General features: G+C 38.5%; 1 protein-coding gene across 2 annotated transcripts in view; it reads right to left on the bottom strand.

The window, feature by feature from the left end:
• Nucleotides 1-1,621: 1,621 nt before the first annotated feature.
• The window catches only part of LOC135198391 (probable methyltransferase-like protein 24), a 105,189-nt gene continuing 83,903 nt past the window's right edge, over nucleotides 1,622-22,907 (bottom strand). For both annotated transcript variants that reach the window (XM_064225933.1, XM_064225932.1), the window contains exons 6-8: nucleotides 8,904-9,038; nucleotides 4,949-5,126; nucleotides 1,622-2,466 (exon numbers count right to left, since the gene is read on the bottom strand). In XM_064225933.1, the coding sequence (XP_064082003.1) occupies nucleotides 2,294-2,466; nucleotides 4,949-5,126; nucleotides 8,904-9,038 (486 nt within the window). In that variant the 3' untranslated portion in view covers nucleotides 1,622-2,293. The remainder of the gene's footprint in view (nucleotides 2,467-4,948; nucleotides 5,127-8,903; nucleotides 9,039-22,907) is intronic.

Here is a 22,907-nt window from a genome sequence, read left to right as displayed (position 1 = left end):
TGGGAGTTCTGGTGGTGATAACACAGTCTGTCCTTCTCAATAATAATAAATTTTCAGAATCTGGTGGATTTTATACACACACACACACACATTATATATATATATATATATAAATATATATATATATATATATCTATATATATATATTTATAGATATATAATATAGATCTATAAATATAGACTATATATATATATATCTATATATATACTATATCTATATATCTATATATATATATATATATATATATCTATATATATATATATATATATCTATATCATATATATATATATATATATATATATATATATATATATAGATCTATATATATATATATATATATATATATTATATATATATCTATATATATATATATAGATCTATATATACATAGATCTATATATATATAGATCTATATATATATAGATCTATATATATAGACCTATATATATATATATATATATATATATATATATATATATATATAATATATATATATATATATATATACAAGTAAGTAACCATTACCTTTAGTGAAACTGAGGGAGAAATCTCGCACGATATGTTACGATAAAATAAATTATAGGCCTACTATTTCTCACGGCATGTTTAACGAAGAGAAATATATATAAATAACAAATAATTAAATAAAACATGAATCCTCACGGAACCCCTGGCGATTGTTCACGAAACCCTAGGGTTCTGCGAACCCCGGTTGAAGATGGCTGCAGTAGAGCGACTTGAGGATAAATTAATGAAAACAAGTGCCGAGTTTTTTTTTTTAAAAATTCAAGGTAAATGGAAAAAAGTTTTAAAACATACAATGGAGAAAATACACTGAGACTAGGCAATGGAGTACTATACGACTTGGGACGCCATATTGAAAATTGTGTATCCTTGACTTTTAAAGTAATATTGTCGGATGTTTTTTTAGTATGAGAGTTCTGAATGCCCAAATTGTATCGAGTAGGCAAAAAAAAGAAAAAGATGCGTAAATTAACTAAATAATGCCATGACAACTCTAAAAGATTGTTTCCTTCTTCTTCTTCTTCTTCTTCTTCTTCTTCTTCTTCCTCTTCTTCTTCCTCTTCCGTGTTTGCTAAGTATTTTTCATTTCTACTATTATTAAGCCAGATGCTGTTTTGGGTTATCTATGTATATTTGTTAGTTTATTAAATAAGCGTTTGTAAAAAAAATGTTATGTCAAATGCTAATCGAATATTTTTTTAGGTCCTATCAAGCATGTTAATTTAAGGTTCCTATTATATATTAGAAAGCCAAACATTATCAATCCACCATTTTGTATGTTTACAGTGATATATATGAATTCAAAAGAACACCAAACGTATACAAGATAACAGAGTGAAAGGGACATATGACACTGACAGACCTAATCCCCAATACCTTCGATCCAAGGTATTTAAGTTGTTCCCAAGGTACTTGCCTTGATCGATCTCACCCGCAACCAAAGTGACTGTACCTCTCTCCCTTATTCTATATACTTTGGTTATAACCTATCCTATGCTGAATGCATCCTTACAAAGTCGCCTCACAAAATCAAGACTGCTAAACCCCTAACTATACAAACTCCAAGGTAATTTAAACAAATCTACATCATGGACTTTCATTGCTTACAAATTACAAAAAATAAACAAGAAATAAACACTTAAAATGCTTCATAAGAACATACGAGAAAACTAATCTTAAGGTGTGCACTACCTGCTTTGTAAACATACAAAAAAATAAAGGGAAAAAATACGAGGTGCATCGTTACTAGACAGAGTCCAACATACTAGGATGAACCACTCTACTAACACTGCACCGACCACCAAATGTACTTTACATAACAATATGCAATTATTAGCAATTTCAAGGATTAGGCGAAACTGTGCGAATATGATAGGACATGAAAAGAAAAAAAACAAAATCATTAACGAAAATCGCAAGCATGTAATATTAATTTTAGAAGTAATAACGAAGAAATGTCAATTTTTACTCAACATACTTCATGTTATAATAACCCTTCCAGCAAGTCTGTGACTGACTTAACGATACATGCCATTCGTATCAAAAAGATATTCTAATTAGCCAATGTTTCGCAGTGTAACATTGTAATAATGGGCAATTGTGCTGTAGTAATTTATTCTTTTCAACAGAACTTATGCATCAGATTATTACAGAAACACTTGTTGTTTCACAGTTTAAGACAAAAACACTTGTTGTTTCACAGTTCAAGTCCGTACATTTTTTCATAAGCAGGATATTGTCTCTCTCTATTTGACTTTGGAAATAAAGTTAAATGTTTCCCCAAACTGCTTCTGTCCATCGGCCGTTCCTCCGAGCGTGGAATAGCTTGAATCCATGGCACCTGAGCTCGTGGAAGTACTGCCAAAAGATTTGGTATGTACTGATAGGACTCATGTCACTGCTGTCGTCGGTTATATCTTCCGTTTTGTTCAAGCCTTTGCCTGAAAGAGGATAAAATACTTCACTTGGAGCTCGATTAGTTTTGCCATGCACTAACGTTCTTATATGGTAAATGCAAAATTTCCTAATGGCGGTTTAAGCTTATGAAATTGATTTTAGGAAGAATTTAGACAATAATTTGTAATAAGACTCGTGTTTGCTGCGTTTGGTAGCAGAGTATAATACCCAAATACTATAAGGGATGAAGTTATGGACAGTAATAAATGTCGCCTGAATTTATTAATTTTAATCATTTCATTACGTTTGAAAGTTCGGACGTTGTTGAAATGAGGTAGCTTGCTCAATGTACATTAGTTTTGGAAATATTCTTATCAAAGTTTCCTTCTGAAATACTTTTTCTCAAGTTGGTAGTGAAGCTGCAGACATAATGATACTCACCATAGAAATGATTATTTCTTTTCGCCATCGATTTGAATAAGTAATCCTCCAATTAAATTAGTAGAAAATTACGTATAATCATTTTGCTATGGTAATACTAAAGATTACTGTATGAGAACCTATCGTTTTTTCCACCCTTTTATTTGGAGTACAATAAATACATTTACTGAAATGTTATTTTTTTATTGTATGTTGGGCAGGAAGTTTTTTTTGAACGGCTACAGATTAGACTGGCATGTTTATAGATGTATTTCAGGCTAGGAGAAGCTTTAGGCATGTCAAAATCCATGGCCCAAAATGCCGTGATAGCTACCTAAATGGAAGAACGCCGACACCAGATGTTGCTGGGCAAAATCTTTTATTTTTAAAAGGCCACGGGTAATAGAATCAAAAAGAGCTCTTCAGTAGTGCCTAGTAGAAACACAAATGAAATCATGAACGTCTTTAGATTAATCAAAAGCAAATTAAAATAAAGTTATGCCATAGTCCACTCTTCCTTTGGCTTTTTCTTCTGTTGACGTCTTATCTGCAGGAAATTAAATACCCTTAACTCTTGAATAGTCAATGGTCTGGACATTGTACGACTTTTACCTTTATAGTTCTATATTTTGGTAACCGAATACCCCAGCAGGGAATTATGATTTATTAAATCGCGTTTTCAGTTTTGTTGAATTTCTGTCGATTCGAGCGACTAAACCCATTTGCCCATAATGTACGCGAGGAACGAATTTCAAAGGCAATGCCGGATATTTTCATAAGTGAGAAATGAATGCTTTTCACGCGTTTCCGTCATTTGCGGGAATTCTAGCTTGCAGAGGTTATGCGTAATACCTCTTTACAGTATTCACTTTGGACGATTTTCCGAAGATTGCTGATTATTAAATGTAACATTACACTCTACGGTCATAAAATGCATTCCCTGAATGGACATTAATTTACGGAAATCAATATCTTTCAGCATGTTTTTGAGGCTCATGAAAAACAACTATCTATCTACCATGGTGGTCTTCTGACCACCGATTTGCATGCCTTCTTTTACTGATTTCTTAAAGTCGTTATTCTTTGATCACCATTAATCGGTATCATACATCTCCGGTCCCTCATTGTCGTCTTACATTTAGGGTTCTACACAGTTCAGTTTTATAGGCAGGTTTAAAATAAGTTTAGCCCTAAATAAGGTTATATTTTTTTGGTAAGGTGTTTATCGAATAGAATAGAATTTAGGCCAAAGGCCAAGGTTGGGACCGATGAGGTGATTCAGCGCTGAAAGGGAACTTGAGAGTAAAATGGTTCGAAAGGTGTAGGAGGAAATCGCCGCACTTGCACTATGAAACAATTGTTAGGAGAGCGTAGATAGCAAGATGGAAGAAAGAGAATATGAATGGAAGTGCAGTAAAAGGAATGAAAGTGGTTGCAGTGAGGTGCACTGATGGCACCGTCCTCGTACTGGGAAAACTGTGTTTATTCGCGTTTGTCAGCAGCGTCGCTCAAAAGGAAAAAAAGTTAGACTTGGGAAATATAGTAATGAAACTTTTGTGGAGGGACCTTTTGGAGAGTGGATTCATGGCGGAGGTTCGAGTTCTATGACTTCTTGTTGGCGTGAGATATATTTTGTTTAATATTCAGTAATGATTGTTCCTTTGATACATCTTAAGACATTGTTCCTTGAATTATCTTAATTATTGAAAGTGAAATTCCACAGCAGTTACTTAATGGTCCTTAGACCAGTCTCATTGTCATCATAAGTCATCCGTTCAAATTTGATCTTTGGGCAACTTCATTAATTTCAGTGAAATAAATATGCGTCAGCATTTAATGTCACTTCCTTATGGGAGAGGTATTTAGGAGGATGCTGACGTGGAAATTTCTTTGATGATGCAGGATGCATAACCTTATGTATCCTCCTCAAAGAACAGTTTTTCTCCACAAATTATGAATTGAGTGCATATTTCTTTCTAAAATTGTTGTTACGATTAACTTTATTGTAAACTGTTGAAACTGACAATAGCTATGACTGAATGTTATCTAATCATTATGATAATCTCGGTATAAAAACGAAAATATAATCTTCATCGAAAGTATTACCATGGTAACCATGGTGTAACTCCACTGCAATCTGTTTGATGTTCCTCAAAAGATGCGGAGTGTTCCTAAAAACGTCCTGGAAGAACTCCAATTCAGACAACTCGACGTCCAACTTGAGGTAATCAATCGTTGTGTTTGTCAATCCCAAGCGTTCCAATATGTTCACATATCGATCCACCTAAAACAAGAGTAGTAACTAGACAATTAATAAATGATGTAATGATATGAAGCATTGATGAAAACTCATCATTTGTAAGAACCTCTCCAATAGGTAATTTACAACGATTCAAATGCATTTGCAGAAGAATTATTGCGGCATTAATAACAAATGGCCACAAAAAATAAACTGAGGTAATAAGTATTGTTGATTAATTACGGCAAGTAAATTCAAAATTGCGATCTATTTTTGGAAGTTTTATGCTCTTTTGTTTTTATTTCACCAGATAAATTTGTAATATATTTGTTGATTTTTACAGTAAATAAAAAATTGTTAGTCTTTGTAATAAAGGTATTACCTAAGTGATCAACATGATAAATTGATATATAAGGTTCTTTAATGCTCGATCAACGGGTGCATTAGATTTGGTGCAATGTTCATACACTTCTTCCCAGCTGGTTCCCATTTTTATACAGGGTCGCCGTTTCAGATTAGCCGTTTCCATGTATTTCTATCCTGCGCTTCTGCCTGATCAATTCCCTTCTCATGTAAATCTCCTCTCACACAGTCCTTCCATCTCTTTCTTGGTCTCCCTCTTCTTCTTCTTCCTTGAACCTCCATCCCCATAGTATATCTCCCAGTATGGTCCTCATCTCTCCTCAACAGGTGTCCATACCATCTCAGCCTTCCCTCCTGCACTTTCTTTGTTATACCATCTTAGTCGACCCCCTTATGTAGTAATTTCTGTTCCTATCCACTCTTGTCACCCCAGACATCCACCTAAGCATTTTCATTTCTGCCACATCCATCTTCTCCTCTGTCTTTCTCATGCTTGCTGTTTCCATACAGCATTGCTGTTCTTACCACCATCTTGTGAAATTTTCCTTTTAACCTCAGCGGTTACTTCTTCCATACTTCCTCCAGTGTTAACAAAGGAACCCAGATACTTAAACTTATCAACTCTCTTTATTTGTTCTCCACCAAGCTGAATACTTTCTCTATCATCCCCCTCATTGGTGGTACACATATGCTGTCTTAGATCTACTTATTCTCATTCCTCTGTCCTCTGGTACTTGTCTCCATATTTCCAATTTCATTTCCAGATCTTCCCTGCTCTCTGTGCACAGAACAGTATCATCTGCATACAATATGTTCCATGGTACCGCCTCCCTTACTTCCTCTATTGTAATGTCCATCACTATGTTAATGGTAAATGGGCTCAGAGCCGACCCTTGGTGTAATCCTATTCTCACCTCAAAACCCTCTGTCTCCCCAACACTGTTCTACACTCTGAAAAATGCATTCCAGTACATCTCTTGTATCAATCGCACATACTTCTCTGGCACCATCTGCCTCAGACTCCTCCTTACCCCTTTTCTTGGGACTCGGTCATAAGCCTTTTCGAGGTCAATGAATACCATATGTAGGTCCCTTTGCCTTTTCCCGAATTTCTTCATTAGTTGTCTCAGATAAAATATACCATCTGTTGTTCCCCTTCCCTTCATAAGTCCCATCTGCTCTTTACCTATTTGTATTTCTTCTCTAAGTCTGGCATCTATCATCCTTTCCAGTATCTTCAAAGTGTGGGACATCAATTTAATACCCCTATAATTACCACACTCTTGGACATCGCCTTTCCCTTTAAAAATTGGGATCAATATGCTCCCATGCCACTCATTTGGTATCTTTTCCTGCTCAAGGATCTTTATCATAAGATTGTACAGTATATCAACTCCTTTCATCTTCTAATGCTTTCCATGCCTCCACAGGAATCATGTCTGGTCCGGTTGCCTTCCCATTCTTCATCTTCTTTAGTGCATTTAGTACATCTTGCCTGGGAAACCTCATTACCATGCCAATGTTCACTTGCCCATCCTCTCTTATTGGCCTATCATTTTCTTCATTTAACAACTGTTCAAAATATTCTTTCCATTTCTTCACAATGTCTTCCTCCTTTCTAAGTACTACACCATCTTGATCTTTTTTTTTTTTGATATGTGTAATATCTTTGGTGCTCTTATTTCTAGCCTTTGATAGCTTGATTATCTTGTTTAATCCTTCCTTTGTCCCTAACTCATTATACGCATAATCATACGACTTTGCTTTAGCTTGGGCTACCACATTTTCCATCCGTTGTTTTTCTCCCTGAACCTATCTCTTTGCCTTCTTCCCATCTTTTTCTACTTTCTCAATGTCTTCATCCCACCACCAACTCTCCTTTACTTCCCATATGATACCAGATGTCTCTCCTAGCAGCTCCTTTCCATGCCTTCTCATTACTGCTGCATTTCGTGCCAACCATTCTAGAACATCTTCAATTCCTATATCAATATCCTCCAAACCCCTCCCCTTAAATTCTCTTCTTATCCCCTTCCCTCACTAATTTGTACAATTTAATTTTCTTTATCCCTTTAGCTTTGGTTTTTCTTTCCCTTTTTAGCTTCAAATCCATACATAGCAGTATGTGTTGGATGGCTACATGGTCACCTGGAATAACTTTGCAATTCTTGACCTTTTATACAGGAAGTAGTCTCTCTGGGAGCATCTTCCCCCACTCCTATATGTTATTAGGTGTTCCTTTTTCTGCTTAAAGAATGTGCTTACTTATGCTATGTCGAATGACACAGCAAAGTCCACTACACTCTCTCCTTCTGGGTTTCTCTCCCGAATTCCAAGGCCCCCATGCACCTGACCAATCGCTTCATTTTCACTTCCGACATGGCCATTCAAATCAGCCCCCACTATCACCCTCTCATGTTTTTCCAGTTCTTGCATTACTCCAGCCATGTCTCTCCAGAAATTTCCCTTCTCTTCTTCTGTGCAACCAACTTCTAGTGCATATGCACTTATAAAATTCAGAATCTCTCCTCCGTAACATATCTTCAATATGATGATATGGTCATTCTTTCTATGCACTTCTATCACTGTATTCTTCACTTCACCAGCAGTACTCTGCCAAATCCATTTCCATCTTGTTTATTTGCTCCACTGTAATATAGCTTATATCCATCACCCAACTCTTTAACTTTATTCCCTTTCCATAGCATTTCTTGCACACACATAACATCTACTTTCTTTCCTCTCATCATTTTAGCCAATTCTCTCTCTCTCCCAGTCATGGACCTAATATTAAGCTGATGAACTCTAAATCCAATGTGAGCCCGCTTCTTTAGCTGCACCCACTCCTGATGCAGTAGCCCTCATCTTATCACAGATGTAGGGTGATGTCTCTGTGCATCGTTTACAGAGTACGCCTTAGCATTACCACTTTCCATATTTTGGCTCATTCCATTTTTTGGTTTGGCACGGATTTTTACAGCCGGATGCCCTTCCTGACAACAACCATCCCTATTTATCCAGGCTTGGGACCAGCACCCGTAAGGAATTGCTTGCCTCCCACATGGCTAAATTGCAATTTTCATACACGATGGGTTAAAATAGTTGTGCATTTTTTATAATTAGAAATACTAGTGTAAAGCCTCTCAAAAACATCTTGAATGTTTATGTCTCGAATATGCCTTGACAGTGAATAGCGACTGCACTTCAGTGTTTGAGAAATTACCCTTATTGAGGGGATGATGGGAACACTGATGGCTGACCAGAAAGGATGAGAGGTTTACAGAATTAAAGTTTTCAAACTGTTTTTATCATCAAATTAGTCACTAAACAATGTAATGTTTTGAAAAGTCTTTTATGTATTGGAATTTTTCATAAATAAGCCTGTGAACGCTTACACAGCCATCTAAACTACAGCTTTTCACTCGATAAACATCATTAGTTATAACAACCTAGGCTTACCTCAAAAAAATCAAATCTGCTCCCCATGCCAACTTTTCTTTGACCTTTTATATTGCTGATACCCAGCCTGAAGAACTGAACATTCTGTGATCTCTGGTGGTCTGCCTTCCCCATAGTTGGATCAAAAGAATACACCTGTCAACAATAAAGATTATTTCGTAAGATTTTAATATTCTGAATGCCTAAACGCATTAGGAACTTATGAAGATTTGCGACTGCACACACACACATACACACACACACACACAGACAAGTGGTACTTATAATAAATTCACCAACCTCAGAATAAATACCGAGGGGAAATTTGTAAATGATAAGCAATCCATCAACGGATGGGCACGAACCAATCTATGTTTGAGGAACGATGACTTTTCAGTGAAGCTGACCACTCGACTATCAGTGAGGTATATAGTAAGTCGATACCGACTCTCGTACATAAGCTTTACGCATTCAGGTTGTTCCGATAAGTGAAGCCAGCCAAGATGGCGGCGGCCGGGGATTGCTCACTCTATTGGGGAGCGCTTTTCTGCACTTGCATGCCAAGCTAAATTCAGAAATCACCTAATAAAAATAATAACTTATTTGGCCAGTAAGAAGCTAATGTCTGCCTCATTTAATCTTTTTTTTGTTTTGCAATGATTTTAATACCATTTACCTTACACTGCATTCTGTAGTAATGATTCTTATTACTTGACAGTTTAATTCTTTTTTCAAATAGCTTATGATTTTATTTTACAAGCTCCTTTTTATCAAATGACTCCAATTGTATGTAATCATTTTGTTTTCTTAGAATTAAATATTTGCATCAAATGACAGTTTGAGACGAGGTTGTCTTCCTTTTCTACGCTTTACTAAACCTTTTCAGAAAAAAAACACACTGGCTACATTATAATTCATAAATAATAAAATTAAAGTTTATATGGAATGTTAGGTTTCATACCTCTCGTTAATCTATCAACAGTTTATCCTTACTCTTGCGACTATTGTACAATTTCAAAGCTCAAAGGCTCCATTATCAAGTAAAAAAAACCATATTCAAATCATTAATGGATCATGTTAGTAGGGGAAAAACCCCCATTGTCCCTCAACACCTAGGTTCTGATCCCCAAGTAGTCAATTTTTCTACCTGAGATTAGCACCTAGGTGTGAAATTTCACACCTTTAAATGAGGTGTTAATTACTTTTCACACCTTTTAATGAGTTGTTAATTACTTTTCATACCTTTAGGTGTGAAAATTAACCATCAAGGTGTGAATATAACAAATAGATGTGAAATTTCACAGGTTCCCACAGTCGGGTCGGCGCCGCGCAAAACTCTCCCCCACCCCAACCCCCCCACCCCATGATGTTTTAAAACTTGAAATCACAGGTTCCAACATGTCCCCCGAATTCACTCCCAAACACAAATTTTTTAAAGTCAACAGGGAACTCTGAAAATTAACTTAACAAAAACCCATTTCAGTCTTAATCATTCATGATATGTGTATATAGATGCATAATATTCCATTCGTAAAGAGGTTAAATAGAAAATGAGATTACATACAGAATTGTTATTATTCTTGTAACAAAAGTCATACAGAAATACATGAATTAATATTCCATACAAAGTCATACAATACTACGCTGGAAAAATTTACAAAAGAATACACAGACAAGATATACATTCGTTTTACGAAAATAATACATCATCGAGACACATTGCTAGTATATACCACACACATCTTCCCCAGTTTCCCGATCATGCGTGAAAGATAATTCATCTAATACATCTAAGCTTTTAAATCTTGACAACAAGTTCTTCATATATAAATCTTCCAAACATCTTTCCTCTAGCAGGGATAACTTCTTTTTCATGATGACCACGCAAGTGATATTACCATTTTTTTTCATTTCATCACTGAATGTAGATAACACAGGTAAATACTGATTCAACCATGTCATGTTAACTCGTCCACTTCGTCCGATACCGGCGGGGAAGATAACATATTTGACATAGTCATACGATGATTTAAATAATTCTTCCTTTTATTTCTTCACCGAAGAAAAAAAGTGGTTGAACCTCAGCTGCTTGGTATCCCTGCTCAAATGGTCAGCATGGTCCTCATCTTTGGAATATGCTACACTCCTTTGGGAGTATTCATTATCTTCAACAGGGGCACCGATACCATATTGGGTTAATAAAGTAGCTACGGTAGGGAGATCTACTTCATCGTCACATTCCCAAGAGGTAATATTTTTGGGCCTTTTCACAATGGCTGACCCTTCAACACCGCGATCGCGAGCGAAAAGAGGCATATGTTGCACCAGCTCGAGAATATCGAAAGCATGCAATCTCGGCATATGGATAACTTCGAACGACGTCTTCAACCACACCGTAATTACTGCATGTAACATAATTAGTGGCCACTACTAAACAATTATTCTCTTCCTGAACCTATTTTCGGACAAGTCCCGAAAACTAACTTGCACGAGGAGATTGACGAAGCCATGGCGAGAGTGTGCGCCTTAATATTCCGATGGTTCAAGAGTTAATGACCCACCAAATCCCGCAATCGAGCTTCCCCACTATGAGTCATTAAAGATGCCACCCTTTATCAAAATCACTGATTAAACAAGTTGTATCATGCTACCTGAAGCTATGAATCACGCTAAAGCCCGACCCACATTTCAACTGCTATCTCAACAAGTTGTATCATGTGAAGGGTTAATCACACAATTAAACAAGCTGTATCATTTTCCCAACATGTTAATAAGGTACCCACGCACCCGCCATTTTCTTTTTCGCATGTCCCACCATATTCATACCACTACCGCCTCTTTTCAATGCATTGCACCATGCTTCTATTTGAATTTTAATAGCTGCATTCTTTAATATCCAATCTTTAACCCCTGCCATCTGAATTAAGTAGTGATAATTGGAAATATTATCAATATTGGTTTTTTTACTCCCTTGAAATTCTCGAGCGATTTCTAAAATATTATAACCTGCCAGTTGATGAGCTAAATCCCCTTCTTCATTCCATTAAATTGAGCTAGAATTTTGTAAGTGTTTAATAAAAGCTGTAATGTATGACTTTTGAGGTTCTTTAAATAATATTAGAATAATACTTGTTAAATCGGGATTGCTTCTTTTGCGGCTAATATCCCCTTTAACTCTTTTCAACGAAATCGGAGCATTTACCCCCTCCTCCCCAGCTACTTCAGCCACCTCGCCCACACCCTTTATAGGAGAATGAGCTCCCGTGAGTGAGGTATAAACGCATTTCCCCGTAGACTAGTTATCGATCATGTTTAATTGAAAGGTAAAGTCATCTTCACCAGGTTTAACGGCGTAATATATTTTCGGGAGGATGACTCCCACTACACCCACTTCATATTCCACTTCTTTCGATAATGATATAGGGGTGGCTAACCTGTTGGTAAATTTACACGCTCGATTTTCAGGAAATGTACCCATACATGCACTGATATTCACGTATATGATGTGATCACTACACATGTTGAACGTAGACTGTGTGTATAATAGTGTTTATTGGGTTAATATATACACATCTTAAAAACCCGTGTTTATGTTCTCACTCTCAATATTCATGAAAACGTGCTTTTTTGCAGATTGCCACATCGAAGAAAGCACCCATCCCCTTTGTGAAACCTCCATGCGCAACGTATCATCCACAGATCATGGTACATATTATTACTATTATTATTATTATTGTTATTATCATTGGTATTATTATCGATATCATTCATTTTGCATCCTTTATAACACACTTGTGCCATTGTTCATTTAACATACTCTTTACAGATTCGTTTGTCGATGACTTCCCATTCGATAATTCGATGGGGAGTAGTGAACAATCTCGTGTTAGAGGAGTTGGACAGGGATCTCCACTAACCAGGGAAAGAACAGAGGGTGACAAGGTGGTCAACACCATTCATTATTCGGCTGTGGTAGGGTCGCATATTGACGTGCCAATGAAGCTCAGTAGTAGCATACCAATTGCGTGATAATGTGGTTAGCACATTTCTCGAAAGAGAAATTCAATCGACTACGCTCTACTTATGCATTATTATCGCTAGTGTGAGAATGTTAGGAGATAAGAATGAAACAAATTCCTTCTACATATGTACACAACCCATCCTAACTACGACTGATTCGATCTATGACTCCTTGGAGGAGGCTATCGAGTATGTAGCTAATAACCTCGAAGAGAAACTCAATCGTAGTAAAGGTTCGGGTTGGTGTATTACCTCGCTGGATAGGGTTGAACTTCATACTAAGCGACATGAGTTAGTGGATATTAATAACTTCAAGGCCTATCTAGAGGGAGTTTGTGGCAGACTTCAGGTTGTCACTATTCAATCCTGGTACAACTGTGTTATTACAGTGTTAGAAGCATATGTTGTACTCCGGGATAACCCTCTTCTATGTATTAACAACTTCTCTTGGGATTTAACGACCAGGATGAGGAGGGTGAAATTTAATATCAAGCACTCGCCAGATATGCCATTGACTCATGACTCTCAAAACATTAGAAAAGTGGAACAACCTCAACATTTATGTTTATAAATTGTGTGAATTAGTCATTGGGAAACGGCAGAAAAAACATTGGTCAGTATATCTGGCGAGAAAAGGTGGTAACCCCCAAAGCCCTCATCTGCTCACCTTGTTGTTAATCACTGACGACCACGGAAGATGAGCCGGGAATGGACATTGTTGCGTGAGCGAATTCCTAGTATCAATTGCATATGACCCCTGAATCCACCTCTAAGTTTGAAGAGAGCACCCATTGCGGGGGATGTAACGTTGAATTCAATGCCAAGGTTACGAAAGTGCGACATCACGCACATTGCGTAGCATGGGACAACTTTGTGTGCGCACTGTCGTGTTAGTACATAATTTGTCCTATGACATTGCGCTGGTATTGAAAGAGGCGGGGGCCAAGTACAACTTTGAAATTCTAAAACGTGAGGGTAGTAAATTTTACTCGGCTAGATCAGGCAATCTTAGGTTAGTGGATAGCAACAACATGATTAGAGGGACCCTTTACAGTCTCGCATCGAGTCATATAAACAGAAAGGTTCCCTCGAAATCACTCGTTGGTTGTCATCTAAGTACTCTAAGGATTGCCTCGATTTAGTTTTGGATACGGGTAAACAGTACTACCCTTACGATTGCGTTACGGGTTTCAATGTCCTGCGAAAGCCTGGTATCCCTTCCAAGGAGTGTTTCAATTCAGAACTTGCGGGGGAAACCCTATCCAGCGAGGGATACGTGCACGTGATATTCTGGGTGAAATGGAATATCAAATAGCTTACCAATATGGATAAGTAACAGTTAAAACTTCTTAAAACTTTATACGGGGATGTACAAGGTGTTGGTAGTCTCAGCGGGGTAGACCCTTTATTCAGAGTAGCTAAAAATCTGGATACAAAAATTACTCAAGAAAATCTTAAAGAATTCTGACGTGGGCAAAATTCTTACACCCTTCATAAAATCACGAGAAAAAAAATTCCCAAGAGGAAAAATCATATCACCCAAACCTCGAAATAATGAGTTTAAATTTTTGTTGATATTTATTGACGTGTTTTCCAGATATCCACAAATTATTCCATTGAAAAAGAAGGATGGTGTCACTATGCGATGTGCTTTAAAGAAGATAATCGAATCTAGAGAATTTTCAGGAATTTCACGTTTGAATAGTGATGAGGGCAGGGAATATTATAACAAACACGTCAGATAATATCTAGAGGGTAAAAATATAAAATTATATAGCGTTTACTCACGAGAGATAAAATCTTCTATAGCTGAAAGAGTAATAAGGACTATTAAGAGCAGGATATCTAGCTATCTCACGCATAAGAACACCTTAGGATACATTAACGTCTTGCGTGACATTGTTCAGAGTTATAACAATACCCAACATAAAACTTTAGGAAGGGAATGCACTCCTCAACAAGTTCACGCGTTAACCGCTAGAGAGGACATTGAACGTCAATTCTCGAGTATGTATAAAAATGCTCCTCTCGCTAATCCATCCATCAGTTCAATCTTGAATGTTGGAGACGTTTTACGTATAGCGGATGAGCATCGGAACGCAGTTTTCAGAAAGGGATATACTATTCAAAATACTCTGGAAATTTTTAAAATCCAATAAGTGGATGCATCGGAAAATCCTGTCATATACTTCTTGGAAGATTTAGCCGGTGAAGAAATAAAGTGAGTATTCTACCATGAAAAATTAATTCCCACAATTCTACCAGAAACATATGATATCACTATTCTGAGACGCAGGAAGAAAAATAATGAAACTCAATATTACGTTAAATTGGAAAGGTTACTGAAGTCAATTCGATTCATGGGTCGATGAATCTCAAATTGTATGGATATGAACCATAAACAACCTTTAAAATATAAAAATAAAAACTTTATTTTATTCATCACATGTTTATCACCCAGCAAGAGAAATAAAGTCATTCCAATCTTAAACAGTGGTTTTGTTGCTACCATATCGGAAATTTTTAGAAATTTTCTTTACGGTAATCTAACTCAAGATAAGAAGAAAAATATATTGACAAGCCGTAAAGGGGGCGCTATTTTATCAGTGTTAGTACCTTTAGCCGCGAGTTTCATAGGGGGTCTTTTTAATTGACGAATAATGAAGGAGTTTTACGTTATCCCCACCGTTACATACGAGAGGTTAATGAATAGAAAGGAGGTTTGTGATAATATTGATAATAATTATACTAACTTTGAGGGTAATGGTAAGTTGGATACAACTGTTAGTGACATGCACATACCTCTAAATGTTAAAATGAATACAAAATTTCCCACGGCGGCTAAATCACTCACGGGACCTCATTCTCCTATAAAGGGTGTGGGCGAGGTGGCTGAAGTAGCTGGGGGGGGAGGGGTTAAATACTCCGATTACGTTGAAAACAGTTAAAGGGGATATTAGCCACAAAAGAAGCAATCCCGATTTAACAGGTATTATTCCAATATTATTTAAGGAACCTAAAAAGTCGTACGTTACAGCTTTTGTTAAACGCTTACAAAATTCTAGTTCAAGGGAGTAAAAAACCAACGTTGATAACATTTCCAATTATTACTACTTAATTAAGATGGCAGGGGTTAAAGGTTGGATGTTAAGGAATGCAGCTATTAAAAAACAAATAGAAGCATGGTGCAATGCATTGAAAAGAGGCGGTAGCGGTATGGCGGGTGCATGGGTACCTTATTAACATGTTGGGAAAATAATACAGCTTGTTTAATCGTGTGATTAACCCTTTATATGATGGAACTTGTTTAATCACGAGGTTGAGATAACAGTTCGAAAGTGGGTCGGGCTTTAGCGTGATTCATAGCTTCAGGTGGCATAATACAACTTGTTTAATCAGTGATTTTGATAAAGGGAGGGCATCTTTAATGACTCATAGTGCCAGGGGCGGGGAAGCTCAATTGCGGGATTCGGTGGGTCACTAACTCCTGAACCATCGGAATATTAAGGCGCACACTCTCGCCATGGTTTCATCAACCTTCTCATGCAAGTTAGTTTTCGGGAACTTGTCCAAAAATAGGTTTAGGAAGAGAAATACTTGTTTAGTAGCGGCCACTAATTGTGTTACATGCAGTAATTACAGTGTGGTTGAAGATGTTGTTCGAAGTTATCCATACCCCGGGATTACAGGCTTTCGATATTCTCGAGCTGGTGCAACATACGCCTGTTTTTGCTCGCGATCGCAGTGTTTAAGGGTCAGCCATTGTGAAAAGGCCCGAAAATATTACCTCTTGGGAATGTGATGATGAAGTAGATCTCCCTATCATAGCTACTTTATTAACCCAATATGGTATCAGTGCCCCTGTTGAAGATTAATGAATACTCCCAAAAGAGTGTAGCATATTCCAAAGATGAGGACCATGCTGACCATTTGAGCAGGGATACCAAGCAGCTGTGATTTCAAGTTTTAAAACATCATCAGGGGGGGAAGGGTGGGGGGGCTAGTGGAGGGAATTTGGAGTGAGGGTTGAAATCAGGGTTTTTTACCTGCGTAGACTATGAAGAACTTTGGGGTTGGGGTTGAAATAAGGGTTTTTACCTCCCATAGAGTATGGGGTCCTTTGGGGTTAGGGTTGAAATGAGCGTTTTTACCTCCCATAGAGTATGAGATCCTTTGGGTTTAGGGTTGAAATCAGGGTTTTTGCCTCCCATAGAGTATGAGGTCCTTTGGGCTTAGGGATGAAATCAGGATTTTCATCCCCATAGAGTACAAGGTCCTTTGGGGTTAGGGTTGAAATCAGGGTTTTTACCTCGCATAGAGTATGAGGTCCTTTGAGGTTAGGGTTCAATTTAGGGTTTTCATCCCCGTAGAGTTTTGCACTGTGCCGACCCGACTGTGGGAACCTGTGAAATTTCACACCTATTTGTTAAATTCACACCTTTATAGTATATTTTCACACCTAAAGGTGTGAAAAGTAATTAATACCTCATTAAAAGGTGCGAAAAGTAATTAACACCTCATTAAAAGGTGTGAAATTTCACACCTAATGGTGTGAAATCCCCAGGTAGAAAAATCAACTACTTGGGGATTAGCACCTAGGTTTTGAGGGACAATGGGGTTTTTTTCCCCTACTCATGTTGGTTGTTCTTAGTTAGAAGTGCATTTAATTAATGTATTTTAAATTTCATGTTAAATTATTTATTTTGTAGTTGTTTGGTGTTTTTAAAAATGAATAACGAAATTTTTATTCATGGCCTGCTGGATGAACAAAATTATTATTAATGCATTAATGATCATAGGGACTTCATCATAATTACAAAGAAACCAACTTTTTTATTGAAATCTAATGTGTAAGACTGTCTAAAGCAGATCCATAGAAAATCAATCAAGGGAAAATAAATAATTATATTTAAATAAAACAAACAGATCAGAAGAAATGGAATTACAGGGAATAATGGAGTCCTTCTAAATGACTGAATCATACACATGATAAAGATAAATGAATCACGAAAATATGGAACGTGATGAATATATAAATAAAGGACGAGAAGTCATCGATGATGTCGTCACAGAGGGAACACTGCAGAGGGGTATAATAGGGGTGACATAAGGCCGAGGAGTTGGTTCCACATCCAAGGGCAATCTGCAATGATATGCGAGGCATTTACTTGCAAGAAACACTAACTCAGGCAAAGGGAACTGAGAAAGTGCATAGAAGACACCAAGACAACTCAGTTCTACAGCAAATTAATACACAATTACGTTAACACTCGATAATTCAATACAAATTCACCGTTGGTATTCGCACATTGGAAATGAAAATAATTCAAGCAGAGAAATAATGGGGTCGTGGCCGCCAAAAAGAAACTTTATTCTGGTACATTAGCTTGGTCAGGATGACGTCCTCTTCCGATAGGGTGATGGCAGTGGAGGGAGGAAATGAAGGGGAATAGCAAATAGCACTACAAAACGACACAGGTTCGAAGACGAGCGCGTGGTGGGATACAAGGAACTGGCAAGATTACAGTATAGTAATGACAGGGTAGTCCCACTCTAGCAGGAATTTAGGATTCATTTGCGCATGTGATTTTGTGACATCACGCAAACCAATCGAAGCAACAATTTACTAATGTAAATTGCCTATTTTGCATTTTGAAATGCAATTTAATAAATATCCCTCCATAGATTTAAGCGGTGAATGCGATTTTGGACATATTAAATATTGTAGTTCATGGGAATGTCGATTCTGGAGAAATCGAATAGGCAAAATGTTACACAAATAAGGGTTGTTGTTGTTGTTGTTAAAGATTAAGTCAGCATAAATGCCAGCATGGGCTCTTGCTCTTCAAGCAGGCCGTAACAGTAAATGTGATCTGGAACGAGAAAAAAATGGTGGTTATAAAATAAAAGAAGAAAAGGACAGGCAGGGTTACAAACCCCATTAAACCTTTCGGTACCCATCAGTAGGAGAAAAAGTTTTGCGGCAGAAAGAACCAGGAAGGAAAATGGAAAAATTGCAGATAAAACAAAAGAGGAAAATCTATAGAAGATACTCCAAAGATTTTACTTAGTGGAAACTGAAAAAAAATTTTATGCCATGTACAAATTTTGCAAGACAACTGCTTATTCGAATTGAACAGCGGCTGCTTTAGGCCGAGAGTTCTGGATTAGGTGCGGTTGTATGCATTCCAGCAGTGCTCTCCTGTCGACAGGTTTCCCTGTCAGCTTCTCGAAGAGAATGAGGATCCCTTCTATGATAAAGGTGATGAAACTGTCACTGGCTGTTTTGGGACTCTCTCAGCTGGCACTGGCTGGAGCATTGTAGGAGGAAGGAGTTGGATGTGAGGAACAGGAGATGAATGTGAGAGGTTCAGATTGGAAGGTGGAATGGAGTTTGGTTGAGGGGGAAGTAAAGGTAATGGCTCAGATATCCTTGGTTTTGGTGTGTAATCAACTTTCTTCTTTGGAGCTCAACGCTGTCTCTGTGGTCTGGGTCAGCGCTGGGTGTTGAAGTGGTACTGTGGTTGCTGGCTTTGGTTTCGATCTTGATATTTCCTCTTGCTTTTTCGGCTTCGGAGTCGGCACTGAAGGTGGAAGAATGCCTTTCATCCTCTCAACTCACTCAATTCTTACACTGCAGCGCTTGTTCCAGGCATGGTGTTGACTGAAACAGTTGGGGCATTTGCTGGTCACTGCTTCTCCATTCTTGTAGGAATCGAGGCACTGTTTTGTGGAGTGTGGTTCACTGCATATCCCACAGTTCTCTTCTCCTGTGCAGCATCTGCTGTGATGTCCAAACTTTTTACATTTGAAGCAGTGGGGCTCTGGTGTGAAGACTTCGGTGGGGAAATTTCCCCATACACTGAGGGAACATGGCTTGGGATGTATCCCTTGAAGGTGGCGATGAATTTCTCGTCGGATTTCCCAATTTTCCAGTGCATCTCTGGGCCCCAAGGACGTCCTGCAGCTGGAGGATCAGGTCTATGAGCAGGCATGTTAGGAACTTGCAGATATCTGCTTTCCTGATCTGTTCATTTGGACCTAACAGCTGGAAATCAGTGTGGTTCCTCAGGAACTCTGCAGTTTCTCCATTTTTTGGCATAATGATCAACTCTGCATTCCTGCTCGGTCTCACTGTCATCTTCAGGTGTTTGTTTTTGGCTTCTAAGTCTGATACTAATAAGTATGCAGGCTTTTCCCCGTTTGCTGTAACTCGAAATTTCGTGAGTTCTGTCTCTTTAGTGGTTGCAAGAGTGGTGATTTGGAGTGGGGCTTTCCAACCCCAACCCCCTTCAGGAACCTTCTCTTGACCTTCTTTCAGTGGCGAATTGTCATACAACCTTTTGTGTTGGTGTCCGATTCGGCGGCGGGAGGACTAGACAGTTCTGGATTTGCATCTTCCTCAGGAGCTGGAGGGCTTGGATTTGCTGGCAGCCCATCAGGTCTACGTTGTCAGTGACTAAAGTCCAAGACATCTCTGTCAATTACTCTGGCTTTACATTTACAAAATTACACTATATAAATTTAACAAAATACATGAACTGAAAGGCGGACTCATGCCAACGAACAGCTTACAAAAGCAAATCAACTTTAAAACAATTGATAACGAGGTCCCAAATGCACACAATAACACAGGGAAGTTTAAAAAAACGTGGAAAAAATCCCGTCATCTCAGTCTCCAGGATCCCGTCAGTCTAAAACTTTCACACAAAAAACCTTATTTATACAACATTTTGCCTGTTCGATTTCTCAAATATCAAATTCACATGGATTACAATATTTCATATGTCTTAAATCGCATTCACTGCTTAAATCTATGGAGGGATATTTATTAAATGGTTTTTCACAGTGTCAAAAATGCAATTATCCATATGTTTACATCAGTAAACCGTCGCTTCCACTGGTTTGTGTGACGTCACAGATTATGGTCGGTTACATAAAAATACACCTGACCTGCACGTGGGACTACCTGTTGTTTCTATATTGTGGGCAAGATGGACTGAAAGAGTCCTGTGATAGGCTCTGCTATATTCTGAGTGTGAAGCTCTGGTCCGTGACCCTTAAATAACCTTGGGGGGATTTGTGTCCAGGCATAGATGGCTTTGGAATCAGCAGGTCACATGGTGGTGAGGTCATTTCTCAAGGCATGACAGCTGCATATGTTGCTGCCTGTAGGCCAGGCACTTTCTCTTTTATTTAGCTCGCTTTACTGGCTGTCTGCCTTCGGCTAGGATTAGCAACCATAGGTTGTGCCTGGGAAGGGGGTGTAAAAACCTTCTTTACCCACTAATAACGACCTTGTATCCCATCTAACTTGTAAAGACCTTTGTAAAGACCTTCTTTACCCGCTAATCATGATCTTGTATCTTACCTAGCTAAGCAGCAAGAATCACATGTATATATTTGTATGTAGAATTTCCTGGCCTTTCTGCCAAAATATGTCCATTATGTCTTTTGCTATTATAATTTTATTACCTGCTAAGAAACACAAAATTCTCCTCTGTCTGTGTGCGGGTCATGAGACTCGGGGTCAGGCACTCCATTTCCGGCTGCACACTGCTATGTATACCACATGCCCAGGTAATAAATTGCGACCTCACAACTGGTGATCCGAGGAGTGACAGTAAAAAGCGGTTTTGGCTTCACCATTAATGGACTCACTACAGCCACACTTACCTTCAGAAGCCTTTAACAGAACCATACGGCAACAAAGTTTAGGCTTCTGAAAGCTCCTTTCCTCGTAAAACCACCCACGCCACTAACAGACTAATTATGGCGTACCTCCCCAGGTACGATTTGGCATGTTTGAACAGTTTGGCCCTGCCAGTTACCATTCACATCGATCATATTCAGAAAGTCATTAGCGGAACCACATGGCGTATAGTTTTGACTTCTGACAAACCCAAAATACCATTAACAGATTAAATACAGTGCTTAATTCACGTTTTCGTGTAAGAGTGAAAAATGCCAGATGGAACTCAAAAGTCAATCCTAGGACTCGCAGATCCTCTGCATCCCCCTCTCGCCTTCAAAAACCGCAATATCTCAGGTGATAAAACTGCCACCGTTTTCACAACAAAATACCACGTCATCATTCCTTTAGGCCAACATACATTTCTGTTTACCCAAGGTCACAGATGAAGAAACCAAGGCAGACATCACCATGATGATGCTGCCCAAGGAAGTGTTTAATAAAATTACCCCATGGCCAGATGGAAAAAGTCAAATACAAAGACCTTTGCAGGAAGTTCACTGAGATATACTCCATGCTTGTCACAGAGAGAGCCCAACGCGACCTGGACCTGGGATAAACTATGAGGTCTCCTGATGTTGCTGAACTGCAACAAATTCAGCAAAAGAAGGGAGATCAGCCTATTGCGAGAAATATTCCTACAGCGCCTTCCTCAGGAGGTGAGGGTGCAAATTATGGAGGCAGTGGTGAGCATCGAGCATAAACTCCACGAGGCCACCAAGGCCTCCAAGCACGCCACAGCACCCACAGCCATAGCCTGATAGAAGAGAAGGTCGAGGAGGGAGATACACATGTAATATACAGAAAAAGGGCATCGCTGCAGCAGCAGAGGACGAGGACGAATCCAGCCTATTGTTATTTCCCCTGACGATTTGGAAAGAATGCCAGAAACTACAGAGCTACATGTGCGTTCCCAAAAAACGCACTGGGCGGCAACCCATAACAGCAGTTGCCGCAACCAACACGGAATCCCAACCAGGAGAATTCTTCATCCACGGTGCGCTCTCAGGGTACTGAATGCTGGTAGACACGGGAGCCGTGCAGTCAGTCTTTCCGCCATCAATGGAGGACCGCAACCTCCCCCCCAATGCCACAGCAACACTAGTGGCCACAAACAGAAGCCCCATTCACTACTATGGAACCCAGACCAAAAGAATATCCATTCTGGGTCATCACAGATGTTAGGTTCCCCCTACTGGGCACCGATTTCCTTGCACGACGTGGTCTGCTGGTGGACGTCAGACGTAAACGCC

Source organism: Macrobrachium nipponense, chromosome 22 (assembly GCF_015104395.2).
Source record: "Macrobrachium nipponense isolate FS-2020 chromosome 22, ASM1510439v2, whole genome shotgun sequence".
NCBI classification, from domain to species: domain Eukaryota; kingdom Metazoa; phylum Arthropoda; class Malacostraca; order Decapoda; family Palaemonidae; genus Macrobrachium; species Macrobrachium nipponense.
This window is presented reverse-complemented; position numbering and strand designations above follow the sequence as displayed.